The following is a 12,630-nucleotide window of genomic DNA, read 5'->3' as shown; positions in this document are numbered from 1 at the left end:
ATATATATATATATATATATTATATATATATATATATATATATATACCACATATAATATTTTTAAACAAACCAGAAAGGCTTTGTAAGTTACGGAGCCGTGTAAGCGTTGATTTGTGGGTTCGATTCTGGCTAGCGTTAGCTCATCATTTTTCGATCATTTATTTGTATTTAAAAATTGTCGCTTCGTGTACGCACACATACACACACACGTGTGTGTGTGTGTGTGTGTGTGTGTATGCGTGCCTCATCTTGAGAGAAGTGCCATAAAGAAAGAATAAAGTTGAATTTGAAGATATAAATAAGTAGCAGGGAAGAAGTAGAGGCTACGTGTAGAATAATTGAACAGAGAATTAGAAAGTATTCCACAGAGTGAAAAATTAGATACATACATACGAGGGGTGTTCATTAAAGATTTACCTTGACCTACTTACGGTTATTGTGCAGGTATAATCATATATGTCTCTACGTGTCCCATTGTAAATTGCAGTTTTCCACTAATATTCGTTTGTGTTTTTACGAGGGAGTCATAGAGGTAGAAAGTGATATAGAGAAGCACAGAGAGGGAGAATAGAAAGAAAGAAACAGAGAGAGAGAGAGAGAGAGAGAGAGAGAGAGAGAGAGAGAGAGAGAGAGGGATCAATAGATCGCAGCAAGTGCATTACGCAAGCAAACAGTGAAATATAGGGTGGAGAGAAGAAGATATATCTCTTGCAAGAAAGGAATAGTGGGACAATAGTATTACTGTACTTTACAGGAAAGGAATTAGAGAGATAACGTGATAATGTACCAATGTGGAAACAGAATGAAGTCATAATCATGTGCGAGACGAACGAAAGACAAAACAACTATTAAAGGCTTCATGAGATACAAAATATATAATATATATAGGCACACATACACACGTATGCATATGTGTATGTATACATATATATACATACACACCCATGTATACATACGTACATACATACATACATACATGCATGCATATATATATATATAACTTACAGTATGATGAAGATGGCAGCAACAACTGGAGGGTCACCAACAGAAAAGTAAACGGCGATATCATCACGAACCTCATACTGAATGTAGATACGAGTAGAAGCAAGTGAATGCCTGGATGCTGTATCTTGTCTCTTATATATATACAAGCCTCGCTTCCCTTCTACGCACATAAATGTATGTATATATTTGTATACGTATACATATATATAAAATCTATCTATCTAACTGCATGTATGTATGTGTACCTGCAAATATATACATTTGTACATATATGTTTATAATAACGTGCAAAGACACGCATACACATATTTTAATTGAAAATATTTTTCTTCTTATCCTACCATAATGTACTTCATACTTACGCACACACACACACACACACACACACACACACACACACACACACACACACACACACACACACACACACACACTCACACACACACACACACACACACACCTACACTCACACACACACACACAAGCATGCACAAACACACACACAGATACATAATCTTTTTGTAAATATTTATCTCGCATTTGATTGTGTATCATGGATATTTGTTTTTGCCACTACTTCAGTTATGGTTAAAAGTTGTGCATATCAACGAGCTTTCTGTGGCATCGATGTTTTTCATTACAATTACAGCTGTTTCATTGCCGTATAATCCACAGCGATTAATAGACAATGGCTAACAATAGGAAGATTTATATTTTCGTATTAGAACATATATCCTTTATGGATTACACTTAAATTTCTTATTGTTGACTCAATATCGTTTCTCATAAAATATCAAGCGACTTTAAGTCATCAACGAAAGACAAATGACATTTTTTCATTCAAATAATCATGGATATTGATTGCCTTAATTCAGCGTTAAATACAGTAACTGATAAAAATATAAGTATATTACTGGTACTAATTTCGTTATTAGTTTTAAGGGAGATACGCGTAGGGTTTTATTTCGCCACAAGTACAAATATCAATTGAAAACAATTAGCCCCGCGATTTATAATACCTTTTCTCTCTATACTGAAAAAGGATCACGTATATTTCACTGAAAAAATTATTTGTTTCATTCTGAAACAAGCATTAGTATAAAAACTTTCTTTTATCCTTTACTTGATTCAGTCATTAAACTGTGGTTATGCTGAGACAGTGCCTTGAAGAATTTTTGGCAACTGAATCTACCCTGGTGCTTATTTTTGAAGGACTGGTCTTTATTCTATCGGTCCCTTTTGCCGAAGCGCTAACTTATGAGGACGTAAATATACCAACACCGGTTGTCAAGTGGGGAAACAAACATAGACACAAAGACACACACACATATACACACTCGATCTCCCTCTATCATACGCACACACATACACTCATACACGTATGCATATACGCATACGACGTGCTTCTTTCAGTCTCCGTCAACCAAATCCACTCACAAGGCTTTGGTCGGCCTGAGGCTATAGGAGAAAACACCCAAAGTGCTACGCAGTGGGATTGAACCCAGAACCACGTGGTTGAGAAGCAAGTTTGGATGCATGTTTAACTAAATCTTTGTTTGGCCAATAGAATAATATTTTCAGGCGCATTTATTGCATCATGTAGCAAGGGTCTCGTATCGAGGAGTAAAGTTCAGATATCAAATTGTATGAAATAATCTTTAAACTTATTCTCTATGTTTTTATACTAGCCTATGACGGTGCTACTTTTGGCCCACTGCTGCAGTTTTGTAGCCTTTCTAATTTTATTGCTAATATCACTTTCGTTTTTGTAAAGATGGGGGCTAGTGTATAAAACCTATTTCAGTTCTAGTAGGGCATATAAATCTACAGATTGGTCTCTTTGAGAAATTGTATTCTTGATCCTTTAAAGTTTCCCTTTTAGTTAAATATTCTATCCTATCGTCAAATTTATTACGTGTGTAAGGAGTTTACCTTCGTCATTGATGTCTATTTTGAAATGTGTTCACCTCATTACATTTACTAGAGATACAATCGGTTAGCAACACATCGTATTTATCTTTCCTTACATCATATAAATCTAATAAGGAAAAAAGCACAGAATTATTTTTAGCTTCTAAAGGTTTTAATATCAGTTAAACCTAGAAAGGCTACTGTACTTATGGAATTTAATGTTGGTTAGAGTATCTAGGAGGTCGTCTTCAAATGAAGCTTAATATCATACACTGTGGGTCGTTTTAAATCATAGCGTTCCGTGGCGGGGTGGGATCACCCCGATGTCAAAATATAGGATCTTCCAGCACAACAGTCTCACCATGTCTCAACTCTACCTGGGAGCATCCTAAGATATAGGTTATTAGACTGTGTAGGTATATTCTTGATGGAGTATTCTTTGTGGTATAAATCCTTTTCTGCATTGTGTTGGTTGAAACATTAGAAGCCTCAACTAAACCTGTGGATATCTTGCCAATAATATGTGATAATCTGCCTGAATTTGCGGTGTAAATTCGCGTGTTGGGAATTATAATGTATTCTTCGCTATTTGATAGGATCAGCAAACAAACCCCAATATATTCAATGAGAATGAAATATCATTTAATGAATACAGAAGTTATACGAGAGCTACTTCAAGTTTTATGTTCTGATGATGCGGTGTTCGGACTAGCTTGCACTGAGTACGATGCGGCAATTAGTCAGACACATAAACCATGGCTATCTGTAAGGTAATACCAAGAAAAACTATAAAGATTATGAGAAAAATGTTAAACGCTACAAAAGAAATGGAGTTAATCCGCTCTTGGAAGCTAGGTTTTTCTCATGTATTTCTTTTTCCTCATATTTTATGACTCGAATCGTACACAGTTCGCCATACAACCAGTTCGAACACCTCACTTTCTGAGCATGAAACTTGAAGCAGTTCACGTATAACTCGTGTATTCATGAAATAAATACAGTGGTTTCACTCACTGAATTGAGTGTTGTTTTTCTTTGCTAGGCATATCAAACAGTACACACAGACGTGAGTAACAAATTAGGAAACAATTTTTGAAGCCCTGGTAGAAATTACTTTTAGAAATTAGTTCTGTAAGATACTTTTGTTCAGGCATTGGAAAAAAACTGGTTTTCAATGGTAAAATATTTGTCATATACAATGGCAGCATACTGTTTGTAAGTTTTAATTTTATGCAGACAAATAGTGTACTTGCTTACTAACTACGAGCAAAGTGAATGCCAGATTTGTACCATAAATTTTGTTAAAGAACCCACCCCACCAAAAAAAAAAAAAAACGGAAAAAAATTTGGAAGGGGTTTATATCCAGATTTTTATGAATTCAAAAAAGGAAAAACTTTTGCAGAAGGTAAACCATTTATTATTATTATTATAGTAAGAAGAAGCTCTTCGACGTTTTAATAAAAAAACAATAGAGCATGTCAGATGTAATGCTTATTTATACACTTTGTTTTAATTAATCATTTATTATCTCGTAACTTAAAGAGTTTGATGATGTGACTGTTAATTTTTAGAATGATAACCTAGGGTAGGTGTGAACGACTGAAACTGACCAATTTGAACATAAAACATGTAGAATATTTGGACCTGATATGGCTGCTTTAAATGCTAACGGCCATTTCTGTTACATCCTTGAAATTAAACCAAAGTTCACCTACAGTTCCTGAGATTAACGAAGGCTACGAAACAAGGGTTACTGACAACCAACTAAGGAGATATACCGACATCTGTAAGTATGCAAAAGGAACCGGAATTGTTTTAAAAACTGGAGATCAGAGACTCAAAGTTAAAAGTTACTGAGAAGTGACAGGTTTTTACCTAACAATGTGAGAGAAAGAACTGATTTGACGATGCAAAGGGCATTATAGATTTTTAAAACAGGTAGATTACCTAGCAGGTGTTTATAAAAAAACAACAACCAAGATCTCGGTTCAAAATTTAATGAGATTTTGGAAAAAAGTATTATTGGAAAAAAATATCATTAGAAAAATATTGTAAATCCTAGTTTTTATTATGGCCCATACTATGTGGAAATTGTTGACAGGTGAGTTTTTTTTCTTCTTAAATGATATTCCACCTGTCCACTGGCGCTTAGTTTCCCAAGTGTCTTTTAGAGATATAAGCTTTCGATTATTTAACTTCTTCACTTATTTACAGCTAATGCGATTGTTAGAAACTTATGGATCAACAGTTATTTGAAGGTGAGAAAATACAACTCAGCACAAAGCTATCCCAGGTTTGTATGAGTCATGTTGCTTCTTCCCCATATGATAGTCTTTCACTTCTCACATCTAATCTCCTTGTCAACAGCCTTAATCAGAGATACTACAGGGTTTACACGATTCAGTCATTTCCCTCATCTTGTGGTTTCACATTCTCTCCTATTCACTGGCTGTTCTCATGTCAAGTAGCTTTGTTAGAGTACCCAAATATTTACAACCGCACTGTATATCCATATGTAATTTTAATAAATTAATATTGTGCAAGTGGTACATATGAATTGTTTCATTTAATGAATATTTGTTGATTGACACAACTAGTTAAGGCCTATACATTTTAGTATAGGTACAGATGAAGACAGTTATGAGGATAAAAGCATCGATGTATCATTTCTTATTCTAAATATGAAGGGTGATCGTATAGGAAAGATTAGCTTCATAAGACAAACGAACTCATCCTTGTTTCTGGTGAATGGAAGCTTTGTGCTAAAGAGTAATATTTATGCTAGATGGAGGTATTTTGCTATGCTAGGATTGCAATATTTCAGGATATAGACTATAAAGCATTATTTGGTTTATATTTGGTTTATATATTATATATGACGGTAAAATATCCAGTAGACAATATTGAGAACATATTAATGTTTATTTTTCTTCGTTCGATTATGTCGAAGCTTGAGGAAACTCTGATAGAAACCTGAAGTGTCTCGATTGTGAAAATCGATCGTAGGAAACGGGTGTAAAGGCAAAAGACCAATCGAGCTGTTTAGTATCTGGTTGCCTCTGAAGTTTCACTTAGGACAGCGGCACCACTCGAAACGCTACGCAGTTCTGTTCAGTAAACAAGACGTTTGAAGTACCCGGGATGGTGACGGCATTGACCTACTACTGCGCTCGGAAAGGGCGAGCTATTATTTTTAAAGTGTCAAAAATATCAGAAAACAAGAAAATGAACAAGACAAGCGAAACAAAACTAGAAACAACATTGTCAAATGAGGTAAATTTTTATTTTTGGAAATATCATTACATGTTGTTGACATATGCAAGAAAGAAAATATGACGGGGTTGGTAAATTGACCTCCACACAGCAAAGGAGACTAAATGTTTCTTCCTGAAAAAGAATAAAAATAATTTTTATTATTTATTCCAACTTACAAACACTTACAAAACCAGGGACGCCCAGTTTAGCAGCACAGCTTGGCAAGTTGTGCCACTTTATCAGAATCCACACTCTTGCAAGCATCTGCGCCAGATCTTTGGTGTGAGGATATATTCTTTCAACCTTTCCACTATAATTGGAGCACTTATTAAAGGTAAGGGTATTTTCTCGTTCTTCATCATATATAAAACAATTTTATGCATTTATTGGACTGATAGTCGAGTTCGTGAATAGAGCTTTCTGCGATAGCCGCACGGTTCTCTGAGTTCACGTTTTATAATATAGTTTACGCAATTGTGTAATATCAAACTGAAATACCCATTTACTGGGGTATTCGTCTCGTATTGACGTACTATGTTAAAACCTCTAAATATAGGAGGGAGATGAAAATTTGCCCCAGCACCCGCTAGCGAGAATGCCACATACATACATACATGCATACATACATACATACACACGCACACACGCACACACACACACACTCACATATATATATATATATATTATATACATATATATGTAATAGTGAACTGTTTTCTATTCTATTTTCTAAGAATCCCCTTGTAAACACGTTTATAGAGCGTGCTTCTGGATGTAAACATTGACAGAAACATACCTTTAGCTCATATAAGTGATATCTACCATTCTATATAATTTGAACATTGATTTTCTTCTAACATTTACTTCCACTAGATATATCTATTTCCAAACCTTTAAGCTTTTATTTTAATTCACATATTGCTCTATATTTCTCATTTATTAGTTTTCTTCTTATTTCTTTCTTTTACCTCTCCTCTTTCTATAGGCTACCTTTGACGTTATATCTTCTAACGTTTTTAAAAAAAAAACCTAATAGCGTTTCGTTCATCATTATACATATCCATCACATTCTGTAAAAATGACTCATTGATGAGTTTGGTTTCTTTCTTTCTTTCTTTCTTTCTTTCTTTCCCTGATTAGAAGATTACATCGTTTTACACCATTTTATTCCTTTGGAATAATATCAATGTTATCTTCGAAACATATGCTGGAAGTAAAAGAATTTGAATAGCACCTGCGTTTAACTCCGTTTATTTATATATATATATTATACAACACATTTCACATCAACTCGGAGTTTCTACATTTAGAAACACTGTGTTATGTCCTTATTACATGTGTGATTATTTTGCTGCCCTGGTAAGTGTTTACTTATTTTTCCGTGTTAATTGTAAACAAGGGGAAAATACACACATCACACATCCATATATATATATATATATATATATATATATATTTCATGTTGAACCGCTAATTCCCACGCATTTTTCTCTCTCCGTTTTTTTCAATCTTAATTCTTTCTGTCGGAGAGCGTAAGCTCAAAACGTCAACGACTTTACCGTCCTTCTCGAGCGTTAAACTAACACACCTGCCTGTTGTTCCTTCTCATGTCTTAGTCTTTTGTTTTCTGTAAATTTAAACTATATATATATATATATATATATATGCATATATACATAAGTATATGTACATACTTACATATATACGTATATACACATGCATATGTGGGCACAGGACGTCACAGAATGTAAACAACAAAAAATACGAAAATATGGAATACGAAATACGAATACATGGAATATGAACTTTTTTTGCGAACAACGAAGGAAACAAATGGGGAGCAAGACTCGCAACATAAAAACGACCCTTCATCAGTTGTCGGCTGTTTTTCTAATCCGTATTTCGAGCATTTCCCGACAAGATACGTTTTCGACAAAACAGTTTCTCCCGCAAAGCAAATTAAATATAATTTGGGATTTTGCGGAGGGCCAAAGCTGGTAACAAAAGCAGGACAGTGAAAACAAACAGGGAGGGCTGTTAAGTCAGAACACACACACACACACACACACACACACACACACACACATATATATATATATATATATATATACACATACATACCTACACAACACATAAACACACACAAACACACACACACACATATAATGTAAACTTTCTTAGCAGCCTGTGTCAACATTAGCCTCGTACAGTCTCGTTATATAACATCAGCATTTATAATTAAAATATCTCACCGTAAAAGGTCCATGGCTCGTTACCATATAATTCAAAACTATGCCTATTGGTTGGTATTACTTTGCATATTTGCTTGCTTTCGGAAAACTCATCGGCTAAGCACTGCTTTAGAACGCACAATGCAGAGCAATCGGCAAAGGTTTTTATTGCATGATATTCAACCAGTTTGCTGCATTCGGCGACACTTGCTCCTTTAATGATATTTTTAAAGCCTTGGAAAAGATTGAAAAGAAAAAAACATGTATGTGAGATTAGAATGAATGATCACGTTTATGTTTTGAATACTATGTTTCTGCCTCTGTGTACGTGTGTATTTATGTATGTAAATAAAGAAATAATAATATTAATAATAATAATAATAATAATAATAATAATAATAATAATAATAATAATAATAATAATAATAATAATAACAATAATAATCTATCTATCTATATTTATATATATTCTTCTAGGTTACTGGATCTCCAAGCACACATAGAGCTATAAAAAACAGCGTGTAAATACTTGTTTGGATGGAAAATTTCGACGCCTTCGACGTTTTCTATTCAGAAGGGTTTTTCAGCCCAATATCTACTTGATTTTATCTATAGCTTTATGTATGCTTCGAGATCTAGTTCGAAAAAAGAATTATATCATGTTCCCTAGAAATTTTATAGATATATAAAACCTCTACAAGACATACATTCAAACACAAAGACACACACACACACACATACACGTACGCGCACACACACGTTTTATATATGTACATGTATACATATATGTGTGTAAGTATATAACATACGTACACACACATTATTCAAAAATATGTGTGAATGAATACTGATAAAGTAGCGTTCGCGTAGTTTGAAAAGGTTGTGTAAATGTATTGGTTTTAAGCAGGAAATGAAATAACCTCCCACGATCGATCTTTCGCAAACTTACACCTGCCTCTGTCGCTCCTCCTACACTCTCACACAGAAAAATATATTTCATGCTATTTCTTACCTTTACGTTGATAATAATCTCTGTTTTCGCAATCGATGGATCTCAAAACAATGTTTGAAGCCGCGTTTTTAGAGAGCAATTCACAAATTTCGTGTTCATTGTCATAGTTGAAAGCCCTGCATCCTTTTAATTCCTGACATTTCTTCGCACACAAATTAGGGTGTGGAACCACATACGTAAAGATGGGTATCGTGTCTAACTTAGCATTCTGTACACGAATGAAATCTGTCAACCCTAATAATAATAATAATAAATTAAATACATAAATATTTATAGTTCCATTTCGTCATATTGGACCGCTGATATACTCTTACTCTTACTCTTACTTGTCTCAGTCTTTTGACTGTGGCCATGCTGGAGCACCGCCTTTAGTCGAGCAAATCGACCCCAGGACTTATTCTTTGTAAGCCTAGTGCTTATTCTATCGGTCTCTTTTGCCGAACCGCTAAGTTACGGGGACATAAACACACCAGCATCGGTTGTCAAGCGATGGGGGGGGGGTGACAAACACAGATACACAATCACACACACACACATATATATATACAAGTTTTTTTCATTCTCTCTCTGTTTATTTTTTCATTCTCTCTACGTTGATTTTCTCTTATTCCTTTCTGTTGAAGAGCGTAAGCTCGAAACGTAAATAACATTTTTCATTTTTCCCCAAACGTCAAACTAATACACTTACTTGTTGTTCATACACCTGTCTTCGTCGTTTGTTTTTCAATAAATTTCAGCTATATAGTTCTATAGTTTACTTAAGCTTAAAAATTGCCTTGTTTGTGGTTGATGGCGCTTGCGCTGTTGTAGCCCGTTGTTGCATTCGCCATTTGTCAGTATATTTCCAGGTTCTTCCGAGCGACCCCTTTAATAGAGTCCCAGGCGGTCCCCATCTTCACAAGATACCTTTTTATCTGCCGTGGCCACGTGGCATGTGGTTGACCAACAAGAGCCGTCAACCCAGCCAGATCCTCAGTGAAGAGAACACAAAAAACAGCGTCAAGCTCGGAAAATCGAACATGGCCAAACAGCCTGAGTTGGCGCTCCTGAATCATAGAAGTTACAGAAACATCCCGGTTTCTCAGTAGAGTCGTTGATTGGACGAAAAATCCGACCAAAAGTAATCCATAATTTTACGAAGTGTCCTGGTACCAAAGGAGTTCAGGTGGCTCATAAAGGTTCCAGACTGAGGCCATGTTGGGGCTCAACCTTGAAGAATCTTTAGTGGAATCAATCGACCTCAGTACATGTTTTAAGCCTGGTGCTTATTCTATCGGTCTCTATTGCCAAATCGCAAGGTTACGAAGATGTAAACACACAAACACCCAAGTTTTGGGAGTGAATTTGGCAGATGGAAACTGAAAGAAACCTGTCGTATATATAATAATGATAATATCAATTGATTAAGTAATCAGAAGATGGATTTGGTATTAGGTGTAGAACCACAAGCGTGTGTGTGTGCGTGTGTGTGTGTGTGTGTGCGTGTGTGTGTGTGTGCGTGTGTGTGTGTGCGTGTGTGTGTGTATGTGTGTGTGTGTGGGGCTTAGATGTGGGGGAATGTTTATATCTGTTTTTGTACTCCACCACCGCTTTACGACCGGTGTTGGTGTGTTTACGTCCCCGCAACTTAGCGCTTCGGCAAAACAAAACGGCTAGAATAAGTATTAGGTTTTCTACAAAAATAAGTACTCGGATCGACTTGCTCGACTAAAAATTCCTCAAGACAGTTGAAGAATTTTTAGTCGAGCGAATCTCCCAGCAAGGCCACAGTCTGGTGACCGAAACAAGTGTAAAAAAAAAAATATATATATAAAAGATAAACACTTCTTCAAACATATTTAAACTAATGTTTCTACAAAAATTTCATTGTAATCTTTATAAATTTTTATAAATTTTTATGAATATTTTAAAAGATCGGCAGCCTTACCTAGCATTTCACATTTGCCTTTGTAAAATGTGAATCTGTCGTCGCAGTAACAGCTACGTTTGCCTTCTTTAATTCTGCATTGGCTGTGTTCACCACAGGCAACTTTCGGTTTCATAATTACTTTTCCACCTTCTTGGCATTCGGTTTTATTTAGACAATCCGAGGAGTAATAACCTTCCAGCACCTAGAACAAATATTTTCACGACGACAATTATTTAGAAAATGCAATACACATACAGAAATGTATACACAAACATACACACATATGTGTATGTATGTACATACATACACACACATATGTGTGTATGTGTGTGTATATATATACATGTATACATACATACATATATATATATATATATGGACATATATATATATTTATGTGTGCGTGTCTTTGTGTCTGTGCTTGTCCAGCCATCACCGCTTGGCAAAATTCCGTCAGTGAACAGTTCGTCGTTTCAAAGCGACGAAATATTTTAAATTAAATTCAAATGTTGAAGTGAATCAAACTGGTTTTTGTGTGTTTTTAAATGGCTTATAAACACCTTTCACGCTGCAATTGTTTTTGTTTGCGCACACAATCTCAGATCAGGTCATTTGTTATGCAAGTACAACTCCGTAAATCCTTTTAGAATATTAAATATAGAAAATATCATTCACAAAGATATAAAAATATGCAGCCATAGAAATATGTAATAAATTCTGATTTCCAGTTAAAAATTCCTTGGAGATAAAAGACAATAAAGGGGTTTTCACTTCCAAAACTTACCGTTAGATAACGATTTTCAATTTGACAGCCACATTTTGATTTAGGAACACATTCCGAACCACTAAGAATATAATCAGGTTCGCACACACAACCGTCGGTATACGCTGTGCAATTTGGTGAAGTATTCACGCATGTTGGTTGGCAAGTGGGAGTTCGGATCTTGTAGATTTGTTTATTTGGACAAACTTTTGCTGAAATCACATTTTAAAATATATAATTAAATACTCAGTTTGATTGCTACAGGAGAGAAAAAGCATTTCATTACCAAGATTCAATTGTGTCAATGATACGAAAAAAGCTAAATCAATACTAGACTCAGGCAAATTTGGATCCGAAATGTACAATGACCAAAGAATAATCATATTCAATAATCTGTTCATGTGGCATCTCGCCAGGGTCGACTTTGTAATCCTTTCGGAGTCGGTAAAAGAAACACTATTTGAGCACTCGTTGCAATGTAATCGACTTACTAAGCTTGCTGGCCTCGCGCAAAGCCAAGATATATATATATATATATATAT

General features: G+C 35.0%; 2 protein-coding genes across 2 annotated transcripts in view; both read right to left on the bottom strand.

The window, feature by feature from the left end:
• The window catches only part of LOC128247368 (matrilin-2-like), an 11,987-nt gene extending 10,857 nt beyond the window's left edge, over nt 1-1,130 (bottom strand). Inside the window, exon 1 of the mRNA XM_052966738.1 lies at nt 1,007-1,130. Coding sequence (XP_052822698.1) covers nt 1,007-1,082 — 76 coding nt within the window. The 5' untranslated portion in view covers nt 1,083-1,130. The remainder of the gene's footprint in view (nt 1-1,006) is intronic.
• Nucleotides 1,131-6,179: 5,049 nt separating this feature from the next.
• LOC128247367 (neurogenic locus notch homolog protein 2-like) overlaps nt 6,180-12,630 on the bottom strand; it is a 37,659-nt gene continuing 31,208 nt past the window's right edge. Inside the window, exons 17-21 of the mRNA XM_052966736.1 lie at nt 12,110-12,300; nt 11,344-11,527; nt 9,417-9,650; nt 8,426-8,638; nt 6,180-6,305 (exon numbers count right to left, since the gene is read on the bottom strand). Of these exons, the coding sequence (XP_052822696.1) occupies nt 6,292-6,305; nt 8,426-8,638; nt 9,417-9,650; nt 11,344-11,527; nt 12,110-12,300 (836 nt within the window). The 3' untranslated portion in view covers nt 6,180-6,291. The remainder of the gene's footprint in view (nt 6,306-8,425; nt 8,639-9,416; nt 9,651-11,343; nt 11,528-12,109; nt 12,301-12,630) is intronic.

The sequence above is a fragment of the Octopus bimaculoides genome, chromosome 3, assembly GCF_001194135.2.
Source record: "Octopus bimaculoides isolate UCB-OBI-ISO-001 chromosome 3, ASM119413v2, whole genome shotgun sequence".
Taxonomy (NCBI): domain Eukaryota; kingdom Metazoa; phylum Mollusca; class Cephalopoda; order Octopoda; family Octopodidae; genus Octopus; species Octopus bimaculoides.
The sequence above is the reverse complement of the archived record's forward strand: the minus strand, read 5'-3'. Positions and strand labels throughout refer to the sequence as shown.